Source organism: Phyllobates terribilis, unplaced genomic scaffold (genome assembly GCF_046119375.1).
Source record: "Phyllobates terribilis strain yellow unplaced genomic scaffold, ASM4611937v1 Scaffold_4__5_contigs__length_816908805, whole genome shotgun sequence".
Lineage (NCBI taxonomy): Eukaryota > Metazoa > Chordata > Amphibia > Anura > Dendrobatidae > Phyllobates > Phyllobates terribilis.
In genome coordinates, this window is record NW_027362764.1 from 266,367,670 (window position 1) to 266,388,973 (window position 21,304).

Genomic DNA, 21,304 nt, shown 5'->3' on the forward strand with positions numbered 1-21,304 from the left:
TTAACAAGAACTGTCCCTGTGTTCTTCCATTTCCTTACTATGTTCCTCACAGTGGAAACTGACATGTTAAATCTCTGAGACAGCTTTTTGTATCCTTCCCCTGAACAACTATGTTGAATAATCTTTGTTTTCTGATCATTTGATAGTTGTTTTGAGAATCCCATGATGCCACTCTTCAGAGGAGATTCAAACAGGAGAACAACTTGCAAGTGGCCACTTTAAGTAGCTTTTCTCATGATTGCATACACCTGGCTATGAAGTTCAAAGCTCAATGAGGTTACAAAACCAAAAAAAGTGCTTTAGTACGTCAGTAAAAAGTAGGTAGGAGTATTTAAAACAAGAAAATGATAAGGGTGCCCATACTTATGCACCTGTCAAATTTTGTTTGAATGCAGATTGCATATTTTCTGTTAGTACAATAAACCTCATTTCAAGGCAGAAATATTACTGTGTCCAACAGTTATTACATATATCAAACTGAAATAGCAGTTGCAAAAACACCAATTTTTATAAAACATTAAGCTTAAGATTAATAGGGGTGCCCAAACTTTTTCATATAACTGTAACAGTGTCAGCAGCAGACCCACCCCCATAACAGTGCATCATGACCACATTTTTTGCTTCAATTTTTTTTTCTATTTTCCTCCTCTAATATCTATGTGTGTCTTATGGTCCGGAGCGTCTTATAGTCCAAAAGATAAGGTAATTCCTGCGCCGACTCGACTGTTGACAGATGGAGTCAGATACCAGTGAAGATTAAATGCAGTTTTTGTGAATGCATTTCGAAGTAACAATTGTTTACTCGGATAAGACCCTATTGCGCTATTGTCTTTCCAGTTTACTCCTTTTCTACTCTTCAACACTAGCTTCCACAGGGGCTCCATCCTTACCTCTCAAAATGTGATTCATTATAGCAATACACCTTATTATTGTACAAGGAATTGAAGTGATCATAAAAGCATCCCCGATGAGCATGCCACTGGACCTGTCACCCATTAAACAACCAATACAAGTAGTAATAATGCAAGGGAAAATGTAGGATTACATGACAATGACATCCGTTGACAAATTCTCTTCTAACTGAAATGTAATTTTTTATCAAGTACTTGTCAGTGTCATATATTGATATGCAATATAAAATAATAATACCTGGAACTTGCAGGATGGGTGGGGGTTAAAGTCATACAACTAAAACTTACAGAAACATGAACGTCTAATGTGAAAGAGGAGTGATCAATAACTAACGCCCAATTTTAATAGTTAATGTGAGTAACCTAAAATTGCAACGTTCAAAATAGTGGTCCACTTCTGACATATGACAGATTCGCTTCATACAGGACATACATATTGTAGCCATTAATTGTTGGCTCTAACCTAGAAGCAGTGGGTCTATTTTATGCTGATCTTTTAGTTGGTATGAGTATTTTATTGGGGGCGGGGGAGAGGCTGACCAAGCAGGCCATTTCTGTTCTATTAAAGGAAATGTTTGACAGTAAAATAATTATTTTTAATCTATCCATACCTAAAAAAGTAACTGTGGCATGCTCACCTTCCATTGCTGCCGCAGATGCAGCGCACGCTGCTCCGGAGGTCACTGTCTGCAGCATTCGTTATTCCAAGCACCGCTGCAGACTGTATTTGGCATTATGTAATCTTTCTTCAACGCTAACTATTTTTTTTATTCTGGAAAGAGCACTTAGGCTTTTCCATCACATCTGTCCGTGGCCTGCTCCATTCCAGCCATAAGAATGACTTGTCTTGCAACTTTCTTACATATTATACTGTGTATTATTTTAAGAGCTGAATGTCTAATAAAAATATTTCAAGGCTGCGAGTACTAACTTTTTTTTTTATGTGTATAGCATGCAGTACAGATGTACATAACTAAAGTGGGAAGTTTACAACGATCACATGATATTGGTTTATGATAAAGCGGTTATTGTTTTGTCATCAATGAAATATGAAGGTCCTTAGTATTCATTAGGATGTCACCCAGAAATCAATATTTCTTGAACCAGCCCATGTTCTGCCAAGACTCACTAGAGCAGTTATAAGCTCATCTATACAGCTTGACATAACTACTTAAGTTACTGGCCTCTAAGACCACATGAAGAATGCTAAGCAGCTAGGCAGGACCCCAGAGACATACCGTACAGAGTCTGACCAGCGCAGGTTCCCAATGGCAAAATCAATAGCACAGTGAATAATTAAGGTGAGAAAGTGAAATTTGCGTTTAAGGTATTTCAGATTTTCAATTGATCATGATTAGAAAAACAGCCTTAAATCACACTAATTTTCTGAACGACGTGAAATCAAAGAGGAGAAAAACAAAGCCCGGACAAGGCGCACTAATTATGTTATAAGCCCAGAAGCAAATCATTCCTATACCATTATTTTGGCATGAACAGGTAACAGCCAGGATCAGAGGTAACTCATACCTTAGCCACAATGAAACCTAACAAACAGGATCACACAATCAGTGGCCCACCCACAGTCACAGTCACATGGTGTCAATGGTTTTCAATACCTATTATAGCAGATTTTACACTAACAGACTAGAAGACTTCTAAACTAAAAGGCATTTAACGGGACAAAAAAACATTAGGGAAAATAGTAACCCAAAAAATAAAATATACCCCCTTTCGTGCAAACTATTTTTTATTGAATAAAATAATTTACCAAAAGGTATAGCTACAGCACATACAATGATTCATGTTAGTGATTAAATTACAAGAAAATATAACTATGGGAAAGCAATCTACGTTTTAGGAGCATATAGAACGACAACCATCAAATACAACAGTGAAATCTTTATTAAACTGCATATGGTATAAAAACAAGTTATTAACTAAACATATATTTTTGCAAATGCAAATGTAAGTAAAAAGTGTGTGTTTGCTGCCCCCTGGTGTTCTACATTCCTAACTCCTTTTAAATCACTTTGTGAAGAGAAAACATTTCATTCCTTTTTCCCTGTATTTAATAACTTAGTTAAGGTTATATATGTTACACGGAAGCTACAGTCTAAAATCATTTTAATGTGGATGGCTCATTGTTATGAATGAATAAAATTGGAAGTGCTTGTAAAAGCAAGAAACTTTGCAACTTGCCTCCAAAAATCCTATTCGTTCTCAAGAATGGAGAGATTGTTAATTATATTGTTTACAGCTTGTTGCCTAGGTTACCAGCTACCTCAGCAGTGTTTCAGAGGTGGCTAGTTTTTTGGGCAAGGCACAGATAAGCTATTTGCTATATAACTTGCAAGCGCTGCTCCTAAGCTGGGTAGACATCTGGATCTGGCCATCTTCAGTGTCACTGGACTCTTCTAATGCTGCAGAAGAAAATCTACCTCTGTTAGCAGCATCGGAGAGCACACAGCCCAGACCAGTAGCATGACGCTAGTCTAAACAGTCAATCATGAGGACCGCCTTTCAACCCCTATTTTCACCTTGGAATAGGGGAGATAAGTGAAATGTTAGCACTAAGCAGCTACTTTCCTGCACTACGATTAGTATGGATTAAGTTAAAGGTATTCACCGTCAAGGGGGCGTGTCCTGACAGCCATGTAGAGCAGACGCATGGAGCTACTCCCCCGCTCAGTATCCTGGTATAGTACCTTCATCCGACCCATGTCTTACCCACTAAATCGGTTTCGGCTCTTTGGGAAGCGGCATGAAGCCGAGGGAGCAGTTGCCTATGAAATTTGGAACCAGAGATGACCCATAGCAAGACTCAGAAGGAGAGAGATCGCGACAGTGAGGCATCCAAAATGCTGCTTCCTCACAGCACGCTGGCCAGAGAACGGGTGACAGAGACAGATGCAGCTAAGCTGGAGCAATTTCCTAGGGTGATGGAGGATTCCTTCGCACCCTCAGAAGGACATTCACTCTACAAGGAACCAGAGTGAAGGGTGGCTGGGGAAAGTATTGAGTGGACCTCACACAGCTTAATGGTGTCCCTCCCCAAGTGGCAGTTGAGACAAGCCGTGACAGAGCCCCAGACAGGACAAACAACAATGGGCCCAAACAAAGTACTCATAGAGGAGAAAGGACCAACCCTTAGAGATGTACAGTATACTCAGCAAATCATGGCTGCAGCTCTGTTCTGGATATCCTTAGCATGCAAGTTGGAGGACTTAAGGAAGATATTAGCCGCATTAGGCATGATATGCAAAAATCTAATAAAGAATGAGGGAAGTGGAGAGGAAAGTGGGCGCTGTGGAGGACCAAGTACCATGCACGCAAAATGATCTTAAAATAAATAAGCAAAATATAAATATGCTTCCTAACAAAGCGGACGATCTGGAAAACAAGCTAAGATTAAATAACCTACGCATAGTAGGGGTACTGGAGAAGGTGGAAGATCAGGACCTGGGTGTATATATTGAAGCCTAGCTGCTGAAAAAATTGGGCAAAGACACTCTATCCCCCTTCTTTGCTATACAACATGCCCACTCGTCCAGGACCACTGGTTGCTCAGCCACATCCTATTATCATGAAGCTGCTACACTTAAGGGACAGGGACACGATTCTGTGAAAAAAGCAAGGGACCATCAAGCTTTGTCCATAAACAGTTCTAATGTATCCATATACCCAGATTTCTTAGCAGAACTACAAAGGAGGAGAGCTTAAAAAGGACACTGCGAACAAAACAAGTACCATACTCCATGATGTATCCGGCACGCCTCATGAGTGGCAGCACTGGGAAAAGTACAGATGTTTGATACTCCAAAAGGGAGGCCATGACCTGGCTGGACACGAAAGGTCTATATAACTCCTCAAACAGAGACGGAGAGCGTTCCTGAGCAAAAGGACACCGGTGACAATATTCCTTTCTCTTTTTGACAAGGGGCCTACACAACATGTGCGGGACTGATGATTACACTTCTCCTTTGAAGGAGGAGAAGGTTTATCGGTAAGACTTTTAATGTTTCATTTAGCATTATTTACTTTAAAATGGAAAAGGTACTGTAGTTTGTTCACTTGTCTATAACAGGCTAACAGCCCTACCCTTCACTGGTTGGGGGGGTTCCAGTTTAGCTAGTTGTTGCATCATGCTCGTTAGGTATTTGAAATTGGGGTCAATAACCGGAAAAACTGCATATCGTGAGGAAATTGCTGGGAGGGTTGGAGGAGAAAAAGGGCAAACTCGTTTAAATTATAAGATACATGTGCATCTCGCTAAATTAGAATAGCATCAAAAAGTTCATTTATTTCAGTTCTTCAATACAAAAAGTGAAACTCATATTATATAGAGTCACTACAAACAAAGTGATCTTTTTCAAGTGTTTATTTCTGTTCATGTTGATGATTATGGCTTACAGCTAATGAAAATACAAAACTCATTATCTCAGTAAATTAGAATACTTTATAACAACAGCTTGAAAAATGATTTTAAAATCCGAAATGTTGGCCTACTGAAATGTATGTTCAGTAAATGCACTCAATACTTGGTTGGGGCTCCTTCTGCATCAATTACTACATCAATATGGTGTGGCATGGAGGTGATCATCATACTCCCACGACTGCTCAGTTTGGCTGGACGGCCAGGTCTAGGAAGACTTCTGGTGGACCCAAACTTCTTCCATTTAAGGATTATGGAGGCCACTGTGCTCTTAGGAAACTTGAGTAATTCAGAAATTCTTTTGTAACCTTGGCCAGATCTGTGCCTTGCCACAATTCTGTCTCTGAGCTCCTTGGGCAGTTCCTTTGAGCTCATGATTCTCATTTGGTCTGACATGCACTGTGAGCTGTGAGGTCTTATATAGACAGGTGTGTGCCTTTCCATATCAAGTTCTATCAGTTTAATTAAACACAGCTGGACTCCAATGAAGGAGTAGAACCATCTCAAGAAAATGGACAGCATGTGACTTAAATGTGAGTGTCTGAGCAAAGGGTCTGAATACTTATGACCATGTGATATTTCAGTTTTTCTTTTTTAATAAATTTGCAAAAATTTCTACATTTCTGGGTTTTTTTCAGTCAAGATGGAGTGCAGAGTGTACATTAATGAGAAAAAAATGAACTTTTTAGAATTTACCCAATGGCTGCAATGAAACAAAGAGTGAAAAATTTAAAGGGGTCTGAATACTTTCCGTACTCACTGTATAGGAGCTTCACTTTTTGTATTAAAGAACTGAAATAAATTAACTTTTTGATGATATTATAATTTAGTGAGAAGCGCCTGAATATACTGTATTACATTCATATTTGCTTATGTATGGCATACATGATTCAATTCTAGCCTGGAATGTCAGAGGTCTGGGAGAGTCTGCAAAAAGGTGTGTGGTATTTCCTGTATATATCAAAATAAGCCTGGAATAGTATACCAATCAGAAACGCACATGACCAATAACAGGTTGCATTTGATGAATAGAGCATTGGTGGGCAAAGAATTTCACTCTGTATACTCCACTCATGCTAGAGGAGTTAGTGTATTAATAGATAAATGTACCCCTTTTATCAGCCAGGTGACCAAAATCGCTGCAGAAGGAAAATTTATTTGCATTCGCTGTAAAATATATAACACCAACATTATAATAGTCGCTATATATATATTCCCCCACATACTTCTTAAAAGTTTTAAAAATGGTACTTTCCTTTGTCACTGATTTCCCGGTAATCATGGTGGGAGACTTCAATGCCTATCCACACCCCCTACTGGGATGAATATAATCCAGGCTCTATTCTCCAGCATACTAGTCCAACATCTCTACATCACCTTTTGTCAGAGACTGGAATGCTTAACCCTTTTACCCCCCAAGGTGGTTTGCACGTTAATGACCATGCCAATTTTTACAATTCTGACCACTGTCACTTTATGAGGTAATTACTCTGGAACGCTTCAACGGATCTCCCTGATTCTGAGATTGTTTTTTCGTGACATATTGTACTTCATGATAGTGGTAACATTTCTTCGATATCACTTGCGTTTATTTGTGAAAAAAAAAGGAAATTTGCCCAAAATTTTGAAAATTTCGCAATTTTCAAACTTTAAATTTTCATGCCCTTAAATCAGAGCAGTGTGTCACACAAAATAGACTGCTCAAAAAATAAAGGGAACATTCAAATAACAAATCCTAGATCTGAATGAATGAAATATTCTCATTGAATACTTTGTTCTGTACAAAGTTGAATGTGCTGACAACAAAATCACACAAAAATCATCAATGGAAATCAAATTTATTAACCAATGGAGACCTGGATTTGGAGTCACCCCCAAAATTAAAGTGGAAAAACACACTACAGACTGATCCAACTTTGATGTAATGTCCTTAAGACAAGTCAAAATGAGGCTCAGTATTGTGTGGCCTCCACATGCCTGTATGACCTCCCTACAATGCCTGGGCATGCTCCTGATGAGGCTGCGGATGGTGTCCTGTGCGATCTCCTCCCAGACCTGGACTAAAGCATCCGCCAACTCCTGGACAGTCTGTGGTGCAACGTGATGTTGGTGGATGGAGCAAGACATGATTTCCCAGATGAGCTCAATCGGATTCAGGTCTGGGGAACAGGCGGGCCAGTCCATAGCTTCAATGCCTTCATCTTGCAGGAACTGCTGACACACTCCAGCCACATGAGGTCTGGCATTGTCCTGCATTAGGAGGAACCCAGGGCCAAAAGCACCAGCATATGGACTCACAAGGGGTCTGAGGATCTCATCTCGGTACCTAATGGCAGTCAGGCTACCTCTGACGAGCACATGGAGGGCTGTGTGGCCCTTCAAAGAAATGTCACCCCACACCACTACTGACCCACTGCCAAACCAGTCATGCTGAAGGATGTTGCAGGCAGCAGATCGCTCTCCACGGCGTCTCCAGACTCTGTCACGTCTGTCACGTGCTCAGTGTGAACATGCTTTCATCTGTGAAGAGCACAGGGCGCCAGTGGCGACTTAGCCAATCCTGGTGTTCTGTGGCAAATGCCAAGCGTCCTGCATGGTGTTGGGCTGTGAGCACAACCCCCATCTGTGAACATCCGGCCCGCATACCACCCTCATGGAGTCGGTTTCTAACCGTTTGTGCAGACACATGCACATTTGTGGCCTGCTGGAGGTCATTTTGCAGGGCTCTGGCAATGCTCCTCCTGTTCCTCCTTGCACAAAGGCGGAGGTAGCGGTCCTGCTGCTGGGTTTTTGCCCTCCTACATCCCCCTCCACGTCTCCTGTTGTACTGGCCTGTCTCCTGGTAGCGCCTCCAGCTTCTGGACACTACGCTGACAGACACAGCAAACCTTCTGGCCACAGCTCGCACTGATGTGCCATCCTGGATGATCTGCACTACTTGAGCAACTTCTGTGGGTTGTAGAGTCCGTCTCATGCTACCACGAGTGTGAAAGCACAACCAACATTCAAAAAGTGACCAAAACATCAGCCAGAAAGCATTGGTACTGAGATGTGGTCTGTGGTCCCCACCTGCAGAACCACTCCTTTATTGAGGGTGTCTTGATAATTGCCAATAAGTTCCATCTATTGTCTATTCCATTTGCACAACAGCATGTGAAATTGATTGTCAATCAGTGTTGCTTCCTAAGTGGACAGTTTGATTTCACAGAAGTTTGATTTACTTGGAGTTATATTCTGTTGTTTAAGTGTTCCCTTTATTTTTTTGAGCAGTGTATATAAACAGTATGCAGAAGACTTCTACGCATCTCTGGTTACTTTTAGCAAGTTTTATGTTTTCACAGAGCATCTGTGAAGTGGATTTGGCATTTTGTGTAACATAAATTAAAATAATGTTAACAAAGATATATCAACAAATTAACCAGCACAATATTCTCTATTAAGTTAAAAAAAAAATGGGGTTCAATTTTAAAGGAGTTTTCCCACGAACAAAAGTTATTTTTATTCCAAGATCTAGTGAATAAAATTAAGTTCCACAATTGGAGGTCATTAAAACAAATGTCCCTGTGCTGAGATAATCTTCTAAATGTGCCCCTGCTGTGTAATGGCAGTGTCTGACCGTACAGGAACATGGTCTGATCATACCACAGCTCCTGGCCAGGGGAAGAAGCAAAAGAGAAGACAGACAGGAGAGCACAGGATTCTGTGCTGATTCTTTCTTTGAAATAAAACATTGCTTAAACCTCCCAAAAAGAATCAGCTGTGATCCCGTGTTGTAATGTCTGTATACTCTCTTTCCCTTCCTCCCCTGCCCAGGAGATGTGGTATGATCAGACCATGTTCCTGAACGGTCAGACACAGCCATTACACAGTACACAGCATGGGAACATTTATAAGATTATCTCAGCACAGGAACATTTGTTTTAATGACATCCAATTGTGGAACTTCTTTTATTCTAGAATCTAGTGAATAAAATTAACTTTTGTTTGTGGGAAAACTCCTATAAGGGTAGGCATTCACTGCAATGATTGGTGTGAAAACCACTTTGTTCAGAAATGGGAGAAGAGTGAGACGGAAGAAAGGATACGCTGTGTCCATTTCTGATGTGTCATCTTTCATGACACAATGGAATGGTTCAAATATTCTGAAGATTTTGGAAAATGGTGATGATGTTGTGAACAAATTCTTTATCTGTTAAAACCAGACAAATAACAAATCACCTCGACTTCAGCCAAAATGACTGGTGCCACTTTCTACCAGTTGGCAGTTAATCGTTTCCTTGCTTTGATTTTCTTATAATGGCATTTTTCTGTGACAAGTCAAATGGAGTGGAGCCTGGAAGAATGCACAACTGGAATCTCAGGGACAAGTGAAAAGTCGAACAAAAGCACAAAAAAGCCTCTCAGTCCTATAAAACACGGCTAGTGCTGTTATTCCATGGACGTCTCACAGTGCTTCACATGAGGAGAGCCTTCCAGACTGTGACTGCATGTAGAAATTACTGGACTTACAGACCCTGGCAGCCACATAAATCACACTGCTTGTTACTGTTTTTCCTGTGACCGCAATACCCTACATTTCCATCCTTTTCTATTTCTATTTTTTACTTTTTTTAAATCTACACCTAAAAATATTTTTTTACAGCATTTAAAATATACTAAATTACAAAGTTCTACATAGAAACTATAGGCCGTAATGCAATTCTACACTCCTCAACATTGAAATTGCAAAATCAAGAAGGAAACTTTTTGAAATTCTGGAAATCACAGAATGGTTAGACACGTTAATGATATGCAAATAGTGAAAAAATGGAAATAATATTTTCAGCGTCAAGACTGAGTGCTATGTGCAGAAATACACACACTTGCAACCCTTGGCATGCTATCAATCAGTGTTGACTTTACTCTGTGGGTCAGCCCGATTATGGAGATACCAGATTTATATAGTTTTATTTCTTTTTTTACTATTTTTGTAAAATACCCTGAAAAAGAAAAAAAAAATGTTCTTTTGTTGCAATATTCTGAGAGCTATATGTGTTACAATTTTCTGTCAATAGAGCTATAAAATGGCTTATATTTTGCAGGACAAAATGTACCATATTTTTCGGACTAGAAGACGCACCTAGGTTTTAGAGGAGGAAAATAGAAAAAAAAAATGTAAGCAAAAAACGTGGTCATGATGCCCTGTTAAGGGGGCGGGGGTCTGCTGCTGACACTATTATACGAGTAATGCCCCCAATTCTGTTAATATCCCCCATCCTGGTATATATGGCCCCCAACTTCCTGTTATACGTGGCCCTCATCCCCATCCTGATATGCATGGCACCCCTCATCCCCATCCTGGTATGTATGGCCCCCCTCATCCCTTTTCCTGGTATGTATAGCACACCTCATACCTCTTCCTGGTATGTATGTCCCCCTTCATTTCTCATCCTGGTATGTATGGCACCCCTCATCCCTCTTCCTGGTATATATTGCACCCTTCATCCCTCTTCCTAGTATGCTTTGCACCCCTCGATCCTGGTATGCTTGGCCCCACTGATCCCCATCACGCTGCACAAAAAAAATAAAGAATTATACTCAACTCCTCTCTGCACCACCGCTGTGCCCTGCTCTGCTGCCAACAGGGATCTCACTGTGTGAGCCGCGCATGGCACTGTGAGATGCTGTGCCGGAATAGTCACTGCTCCCCACGTCGGGACTGTGGAGATGGGGAGCAGTGACCATTCACTCTCAACAGCGCGCACACTATACCCGCAGCGCGGCTCCTGCTGCAGTGGGCGGTCACGTGTGCCCGCTATTAAAGACCATGAATATTCACTACAATCCACTCCCATGGGAGTGGGTTGTAGCGAATATACCTGGTCTCTAATAGCGGGCACATAGACCGCAGAGCCACTGCAGGAGCCGTGCTGCGGGTACAGTGTGTGCATGGGGAGCAGTGACTATTCCGGCACAGCATCTCACAGTGTGAGGGCGCATGGCAGTTAAGCCATGCGCGGCTCACACAGTGAGATCCCTATCGGCAGCAGAGCAGGATGCAGCGGTGGTGCAGAGAGGAGGTGCGTATAATTGTTTATTTTTTTGTGTGCAGCGTGAACGGGATCAGGGGGTGCCAAGCATACCAGAAAGAGGGATGAGGGGGGGCCATACATACCAGGATGAGGGATGAAGGGTGGCATACATACCAGGATGAGGGATGTAGGGTGCCATACATACCAGAATGAGGGATGCAGGGTGCCATACATACCAGGAGCCGCGCTGCAAGTACAGTGTGCGTGGGGAGCAGTGAACATTCATTTTGTTTAGCAGCGGGCACAGTGTAGGATGCAGCAGCGGGCTACAGCCTCCTGTGCCCTGCTCTTCCGCCGCTACAGCTCCCCCCACAGCCACAGTGAGTATACAGTATAATATATATATATATATATATACACACACACACATATATATATATATATATATATATATATATATATATATATATATATATATATATATGTGTGTGTGTGTGTGTGTGTGTGTGTGTGTGTGTGTGTGTGTGTGTGTGTGTGTGTGTGTGTGTGTGTGTGTGTGTGTGTGTGTGTATGTGTATGTATATATATATATATATATATATATATATATATATACACATACATACATACATACATACACACACACACATACAGGTGCATCTCACTAAATTAGAATATCATCAAAAAGTTTATTTATTTCAGTTCTTCAATACAAAAAGTGAAACTCTTATATTATACAGAGTCATTACAAACAGAGTGATCTATTTCAAGTGTTTATTTCTGTTAATGTTGAGGATTATGGCTTACAGCCAATAAAAACACAGAAGTCATTATCTAAGTAAATTGGAATAATTAACAAAAAACACCTGCAAATGCTTTCTAAGCATTTAAAAAGGTCCCTTAGTCTGTTTCAGTAGGCTCCACAATCATGGAGAAAACTGCTGACTTGACAGATGTCCAGAAGGCAGTCATTGACGCTAAGTAAATGTAAAGTAAATTTTGCATTTCATTTGGAAATCAAGGTCCCAGAGTCTGGAGGAAGAGTGGAGGACACACAATCCAAGCTGCTTGAGGTCTAGTGTGAAGTTTCCACAATCAGTGATGGTTTGGGGAGCCATGTCATCTGCTGGTGTACATCCACTGTGTTTTATCAAGACCAAAGTCAGCGCAGCCGTCTACCAGGAAATTTTAGAGCACTTCATGCTTCCCTCTGCCGACAAGCTTTTTGGAGATGGAAATTTCATTCTCCAGCAGGACTTGGCACCTGTCCACACTGCCAAAAGTACCAATGCCTGGTTTAAAAACAACAGTATCACTGTGCTTGATTGGCCAGCAAATTCGCCTGACCTTAACCCCATAGAGAATCTATGGGGTATTGTCAAGAGGAAGATGGGAGACACCAGACACAACAATGTAGACGAGCTGAAGGCTGCTATCAAAGCAACCTGGGCTTCCATAACACCTCAGCAGTGCCACAGGCTGATCACCTCCATGCCACACTGCATTGATGCAAGAGGAGCCTCGACCAAGTATTGAGTGCATTAACAGAACATACATTTCAGTAGGCCAACATTTCGGATTTTAAAAACATTTTTCAAGCTGTTGTTATAAAGTATTCTAATTTACTGAGATAATGACTTTTGTGTTTTCATTGGCTGTAAGCCATAATCATCAACATTAACAGGAATAAACACTTGAAATAGATCACTCTGTTTGTAATGACTCTATATAATATACGAGCTTCACTTTTTGTATTGAAGAACTGAAATAAATTAACTTTTTGATGATATTCTAATGTAGTGAGAAGCACCTGTATATACATACACACACACACACACGCGCGTGCTATAAAGCTATGTGTGTATAATAAACATGCTACAGAGAAACAGTAACAATTGATTTATTTTCGCCCTAATCTACCCTACTGCATGAAAATTAGTGCTAATGACCCCTCACTTGTTTACACCGCCAATGAAGTTTTAATTACTATAAAATACGTTTTTCCTATTTTTGCTGTCTAAACCTTTGGTGCTTCTTTTAGAAATGTACGTTTTATAGTCTGAAAACTCAGCGAAATCCCACAGGCTTTATAATTTGGGCCATCATTTGCTTTTCAGGAAAAAATTATCCCCAAAAATGTAAAAATATACAACTAAACTATAATCCATACTCAATACTTCAGGAAATAATATCAATTGAATACATTTTCAATGTAAATTCTAAGACAAAGTTAAACGAAATGGAATAATAAAAATTATTGAAAAAGAAAATTGCTCGTTTGAAATACTCACTGTGAATCCAAGCTTTTTATAGTCCCTGGTGTACATAGATTTCCGTTTTTCAATACTGCCACCAAGAGTATTTTGATCTGGTTCTACGTCAAATGCAATCCTACGCAGCTCAAATATAATATCCCTCTGGGCCTGGATCATGAACACAGAAAATGACAGCAATGTCATAAAAGTACATTACACTACAGGCCATAAAATGTCAAAAAATATCTTTTGTAATCAATAGCATGTCTACCTAAAGCCATAACAGTGTCAATTCATACTGTAAAACTCAAAACACAGTTCAGCTGCCTCGGTGATGTCAATTGTAACATTTACTACACGATGAAAATAATCAAATTGTGTGAATGCATTCATCAAATCATAACAATTATGAAAGCTTAGAAACTAAGAGTATAAAAAATCCCACAGGAAATGGCACGTCATGCATGCCTTTTTAAGAATTCGACTTTACTCTCCAAAACTCACTAAATAGATATTTTAGACCAGATAATGATACTGTATTTACTTTAAAAATCAATGTCAAAATGGTTGTATAATCCTTTAGGAAAAATTAGTTCAATCTTTGCCCACTAATCTAGATTGATAGCTCCTCAAGTGTCCGTCCTCCCTTGCCGCCGCTGAGATCTCACATTGCTCAGTACAAGCTACAGCTGTCTGTTAGGTTGGGTGGGCAGAGACCGCATACATTTGGACTCATGAGCTTTCTTGCACTTTCATGTAAAATGCTCTTTGTATAGATATATTTCTATACTATCTTGATAACGGTTGCACAGTCATTGTGACATCTATTTTCAAAGTGTATGTACACCAGTCTCATCAGGTCTGAGTAATACAGTTATATGGAAAAGTTTGGGCACCCCTATTAATCTTAAGCTTAATGTTTTATAAAAATTGGTGTTTTTGCAACAGCTATTTCAGTTTGATATATGTAATAACTGTTGGACACAGTAATATTTCTGCCTCACCAGAAAAGTGACATTAATATTTAGTAGATCCTCCTTTTGCAAAAATAACAGCCTCTAGTCGCTTCTTGTAGCTTTTAATGATTTCTCCCATACAGCTTCTCCTTGTGCAAAGTGCGTTGTATATTTGACCGATGCACAGTGACACCATCTGCAGCAAGTTGATGCTGCAGCTCTCTGGAGGTGGTCTGAGGATTGTCCTTGACTGATCTCACCATTCTTCTTCTCTGCCTTTCTGATGTTTTTCTTGGCCTGCCACTTCTGGCCTTAACAAGAACTGTCCCTGTGTTCTTCCATTTCCTTACTATGTTCCTCACAGTGGAAACTGACAGGTTAAATTATGTTGAATAATCTTTGTTTTCAGATAATTTGACAGTTGTTTTGAGGAGCCCATGATGCCACTCTTCAGAGGAGATTCAAACAGGAGAACAACTTACAAGTGGCCACTTTAAGTAGCTTTTCTCAAGATTGCATACACCTGGCTATGAAATTCAAAGCTCAATGAGGTTACAAAACCAAAAAAAGTGGTTTAGTAAGTCAGTAAAAAGTAGGTAGGAGTATTTAAAACAAGAAAATGATAAGGGTGCCCATACTTATGCACCTGTCAAATTTTGTTAGAATGCAGATTGCATATTTTCTGTTAGTACAATAAACCTCATTTCAAGGCAGAAACATTACTGTGTCCAACAGTTATTACATATATCAAACTGAAATAGCTGTTGCAAAAACACCAATTTTTATAAAACATTAAGCTTAAGATTAATAGGAGTGCCCAAACTTTTTCATATAACTGTATATACAGTTTACATTGTGAAAGCAGGTGACAAATCCACTTTAAGCACTGAAAACTTCTGACATGTACATCCCTCACGTTGAAATCAATTGTTTGACACTACAAAAAAATAGGGGCAGAAATTTGTTGTGGCAGAAATTGCCAACTAATCTACCTCCAAATAATCAAGAAACATGCATGTGTTACATGTGCTAATCACTATTGACAGTTGTAAGAAGCATCAATTTAAGGCAAAAAATAGAGGAAATTAATGAAAGCAAGTCTTTTTGTTGCCCATTCTTTTGGTTGACGTACATTTGAACCATGTACAGTTACGATTAAAATTATTCAACAACCCATACTGCAAATTAGGTTTATTATGAAAATCTACAAACTTTCTGCTATAAACGCAACACAATTAATATACGAAGCGTTTACTCCAAATTAAACAAAAAATGTGACTTGAGCCGAGATCTCAATCTGCGCATGCACACCACTTTCCTGAGGACTGCCAGAAGATCAATCTGTGCATGTGCCATTACCGGCTCCATACATTTTATCGAAGCCCATCAAGAGATCAATCTGCACAAGCGCCGCCCACAGCTACGACGGAGCCGGCACGGAATTTATATAAGGAAGAAGATAGACATCAGAGGCAGCAGAGAGGGGCCATGGCAGAGACGAAGACCCTACCCACAGTCTCACCCCGATGCACGGACACGAAAACTTCTAACGATGGTTTTACAAAAATCAGGCTACAGATTTCTTCACTGAAAGTGAAATCAGTATACCAGCGCCATTATGGCAATCCCTTTAGTTTAATATCTATAATCCTGATGACAGGTTCTCTTTAAGGCCCTTCATTGTTATTGTGCAAGAATGCACTACACACTTTTTTAACAATTAACCCCTTCACGACATGCGCCGTACATGTACGTTTCATGTCGTATCTCTCCCTTTCATGCAGACTCCAGCACTGAGCCTGCATCTTTCCCGGCACATGACAGCTAAGCTGATCAGCTGTCGTGTGCCCCTAACAACCGCTGGTGGACGACGTCGTCGTCCATCTCTCTCCCGCACACCCACTGTACACCGCAAGGGTGTCCTGTTATTTTGGATTAAAGGACTTTTAAATTCCAGGATGTGGTGAGTGCAGCTTTTCTCTTTCTACACATTGCTACATTGACTCTCTCTAGAGGAGCACCACTGGAATTCCTATGCCACTGTTTAAGCTCCGAATAGAGGGAGGTTCATGAATCTTACAGGTGAGCTGGTGCCTGTTTAGCTTCATCTACAATTCTGTTGAGTCTCAAATAGCCCCAGTGGCAAAAGTAACAATTGCAAGAATTTGTATTTTTAAAATTGTGATATGGAAAAAACAATACAGTGGCATGCAAAAGTTTGGTCACCCCTGGTCAAAATTACTGTTATTGTGAACTGTTAAGCAAGTTGAAGATGAAATGATCTCTAAAAGGTCTAAAGTTAAAGATGACACATTTCCTTTGTATTTTTAGGGGAAAAAAAAAAATTGTTTATATGTATATGTATTGTGGCGACCAAAAGTTTTTGCACAAAATGAACGAAGAATATTGGCTCAAAGTGAGTCGCCAAACTGCGCTGCGACGGCTAAGAGCAGTAGGGTTGAATGCACGAGTTCCAGTCAAGAAGCATTTCATCTCTGCAAAGAACCAGAAGGTATGACCTGAGTTTGCTAAAGAACACAGCCAATGGAAAGAGACAGATTGGTCTAAGGTGTTGTGGTCAGATCAATTCAAGTTCAATCTGTTTGGTAGTGATGGCAAGCACTATATACATCGCTCAATTGGAAAACGTAATGATGTAAGGTACCAAACACCTACAGTGAAACATGGAGGCGGCAATGCCATGGTTTGGGGCTGCTTTTCTGCATCTGACATTGGCTCTCTGCCTAGAATTGATGGAAATATGAATGCTACCATGTACAAGGATATACTGGTGAATGTAATGCTGCCACATGGTAAAACCAAAGTAAGCAGGGGATGGAAATTCCAGCAAAACAATAATCCTAAGCACACATCCAATTTAGTCAAAAACTGGTGAGCAAAGAAAAATATTCGCCTGTTGCAATGGCTAAGTCAATCACCTAAACCCTATAAAGCACCTTTGGGATGAGTTAGGGCAACGACTTGGGGTCCGTACCCATAGCAATAAAGATGAATTGTTAGCAGTTTTGCAAATGGAATGGAGCAAGATTCCTTAGGATGTCTTGAATACTCAAGTGGCTTCAATACCCCGTCGGTGTGGTGCAGGAATTAAAGCAAGAGGTTACGCTACAAAATATTAAGTTATGGCATTGTAAACAATGAATTACTCTCTATGTTGTGATCAATAAATAGTCAATGCAAAACTTTTGACAGTCAGTTTTCTTTAATTAAATGACTGTACCTATATTCAAAAGCATTTTGGTTAAAATTAAGGTCTTACATGATGACAACTTCATGCACTTTTAATTCATCACCAGGGAAATAGCCACTGTATGTGTATTATACTGTATATATAATTATATTCATCATTTACATTTTAAAATTTCAAAAAGGAAAATAGGCTGATGCAAAAGTTTGGGCACCCTGTATATTTAGTACCTAGTAGCACACCCTTTTGAAAGTATCACAGCTTGTAAACGCTTTTTGTAGCCAGACAAGAGTCTTAATTTTTTTTTCGAGGGCTTTTCATCCTTCCTTGGAAAATTCTTCTAGTTCTGTGAGATTCATGAGTCGGCTTGCATGCTCTGCTCTTTTGAGGTCTAGACACAAATTTTCAATGATAATGAGATCAGGGGACTGTGAGGGCCATGGTAAAACCTTCAGCTTGCGCCTTTTGAGGTAGTATATTGTGGATTTTGACGTATGTTTAGGATCACTATCCATTTGTAGAAGCCATCCTCTTTTCAACTTCATATTTTTACAGATGGTGTTATGCTTGCATTAACAATTTGTTGAAATTTCATTGAATCCATTCTTCCTTCTACCCGTGAAATTTTCTTTGTGCCATTTTGCTGCAACATAACCGCAAAGCATGATTGATCCACCCCCATGCTTAATGGTTGGCGAGATTTTCTTTTCCTGAAATTGAGCCCTTTTTTTTGTCCACACAAACTTTGATCATTGTGGCCAAATAGTTCTATTTTAACCTCATCGGTCCACAGGACTTGTTTCTAAAATGCATCAGTCTTGTTTAGATGTTCTTTTGCATACTTCTGATGCTGAATTTTATGGTGAGGATGCAGGAGAGGTTTTCTTCTGATGACTCTTCCATTAAGGCCATATTTGTGCAGGTGTCTCTGAACAGTAGAACAATGTACCACAACTCCAGATTCTGATAAATTTTTCTGAAGGTCTTTAGAAGTCAAGCAGGGGCTCTGATTTGCCTCTCTAGCAATCATAGGAGCAGTTCTTACTGAAATTTTCCTTGGTCTTCCAAAGCTTATTTTGACCTCCACTGTTCCTGCTAACTGCCATTTCTTAATTACACTTCAAACTGAAGAAATGGCAACTTGAAAATGCTTTGCTATCTTTTTATAGCCTCTGCTGCTTTGTAGGCCTCAACCATTTTCATTTTCAGAGTGCTAGGCAGCTGCTTAGAAGAACCCCTGGCTGCTGTTTTTTTGGCACAAGGTTAGAGGAGGATGGGAAATTTGCATCACCTGCCATTTCCTAACGATGATAGTGAATAAGCCACAACCCCAACAGGTTAATTAAGGACTTAAACCTTGGTCAAAGTTATCTGAGCACACAAATCTCCAAGGGTGCCAAACTTTTGCATCGGCCCATTTTCCTTTTTGTAATTTTTAAAATGTAAAATATGACAATATGCATTTTTTTGCCTAAAATACAAAAGGAAATGTATTATCTTTAACTTTAGGCCTTTTAGTGATCATTTCATCTTCAACTTGCTTAACTTGATCACAATAACAGTAATTTTTACCAAGGATGTACAAACCTTTACATGTCACTGTACATGCCCAAAATGTTTAAAATAATACATTTATCATAAAACATGATAGTAGTTCGGTTTTTGACAACAATTCCCGTTAATGCCCTCTGCAGTATTTTTTCTTTCTAAATATAACAAGTTTAACACACGCTATGTGCTACACAATTTGTTCAAAACTCCACCCCCGATGTCCTAATAAAATGTGTTAGCCTCGATTCTTTAAGACTGCCATTTCGTACATCAGTCTTACTGATGAGTGTGCAGGAATAATATGTACCTAATTCATTAAGAGAGTAAGGTCTTTAATGAATTTGACAATGGAGCAGCGCAGAGGACTATGGCCATTTCGCACCTTCCTGTACTTCTACAGGTCCTTGAAGGTGCGAAATGGCCGTAGTCCTCTGCGCTGCTCCCTTGTCTGCTCCTCCCGATACCTGCCGCACGCTATGAAGTCCCTTGCACAGGAATAAAGGACTTTTTATTTATGATTCGGTGAGTGCTGCCTTTCATTTTTCTTATTGAGTGATTGCCTATAAGTACTTGGCTATATGCACCACCAAATGGATCAAGGAGCATACACACTGATATACTGACCTAATGACTGCAAATAGTGTTTGAAGGAGTGGTGTCTGGATATAACTCTGCTTGAGGAGAGAGACACTGCTATTAGAGACTAAAATTCTTCTGGCAGCTGTTTATGTGGACCCGAGTCATCGTATATTGCTGCATGATCAACCGCTTACTAAATGAAAAGAAGCTCTGATTGAGGTAGCAGTTGGAATGAGTGGGTTACAGGACGGCCAAGAGCAAGATGACTTGGGTCCTGCCAGTGCTGCTGCTGCCGTTAATTCAGCCTCATCAGATGAGGAGTTTAATTTTGAAAAGTATCTGGACGATATTGAGTATGCAAAGCGTTGCCGCAGGGAAAAAGATTCCACTCCCATAGAAAACAGATTGACCATATTTCAGCAAAATTTTTCACTTGCTCTCAAAGAAGTAGAAGAGTTCAATCGCTCATCAAAACTGACTGTGCACGAGGCAATTCCTTTATACCCTGAAATTGTTGGAGATGTTGCCCATGTGGTTACTGCTTTGCCACCAACCCAAGTTAGTGTAGAGAGGTTGTTCTCTAGCGTTAAAATAATTATGTCAGATTTGAGGTCATCTATGAAAGAGGATCTGATGGAGGCGATACTATTTCTCTGAACAAATTCATACACTGCACAAATGTTATTCAGTACGATTTGTTAAAAACTATTTTTTTTCACTTACTGCATAGTGTATAATAAATTGTAAATATGCAAAAGTTTTTGCGTTCTAAAGTTGCATTCCAATAAATATATTTTATGTTCTATCTAAATAGCTTGATTTTTGTATCATAATAATGATTAAAAGCCTTATGTTACCATTTTACTACAGTAAATTTATCACTTAAACATGAGCCATGTATGAGGGAGTCGGAGTCATGGAAATTGAGGAGTTGGAGTCGGAGGTTTGGCTTGCCGACTCCACAGCCCTGGTGAAAATGGCAAAAGTCGCTAAATTTTTGTGTAACTTCGTGTTGGGCAAAAATTTTTGCTAGTATTTGTGTAAACAACTTGATCAATCAGGGCCTTAGTGTTCAGATCACTACAGACACATTGCATGAATTCTTTGCTTAGCAATGAGCAGCAGACATCAAGTACTATAAAAACTAATTGAAAACAAACAAACAAATATTTAGTGTTAAAGTGGTTTCCCCAAGAACAAAGAACATTTTAATTAACCGATCTTGGAATAATAATAAGTTACACAACTGGATGTGTTAAAAAAACTGTTTGTTCTTTTTCTGCGATAATCTTAAAAAACGTGCCCCTGCTGTATACTGTGTAATGGCTGTGTCTCACCCTGCAGAACTGCTTCAGTTCATGGTCTGCACATATCACAACTCCTGGCCAGGGAAAGATGCAG

General features: G+C 39.8%; 1 protein-coding gene across 3 annotated transcripts in view; it reads right to left on the reverse strand.

The window, feature by feature from the left end:
- ELMO1 (engulfment and cell motility 1) overlaps positions 1–21,304 on the reverse strand; it is a 525,215-nt gene that overhangs the window by 359,748 nt on the left and 144,163 nt on the right. For all 3 annotated transcript variants that reach the window (XM_073678246.1, XM_073678245.1, XM_073678247.1), the window contains one exon: positions 13,646–13,777. In XM_073678246.1, coding sequence (XP_073534347.1) covers positions 13,646–13,777 — 132 coding nt within the window. The remainder of the gene's footprint in view (positions 1–13,645; positions 13,778–21,304) is intronic.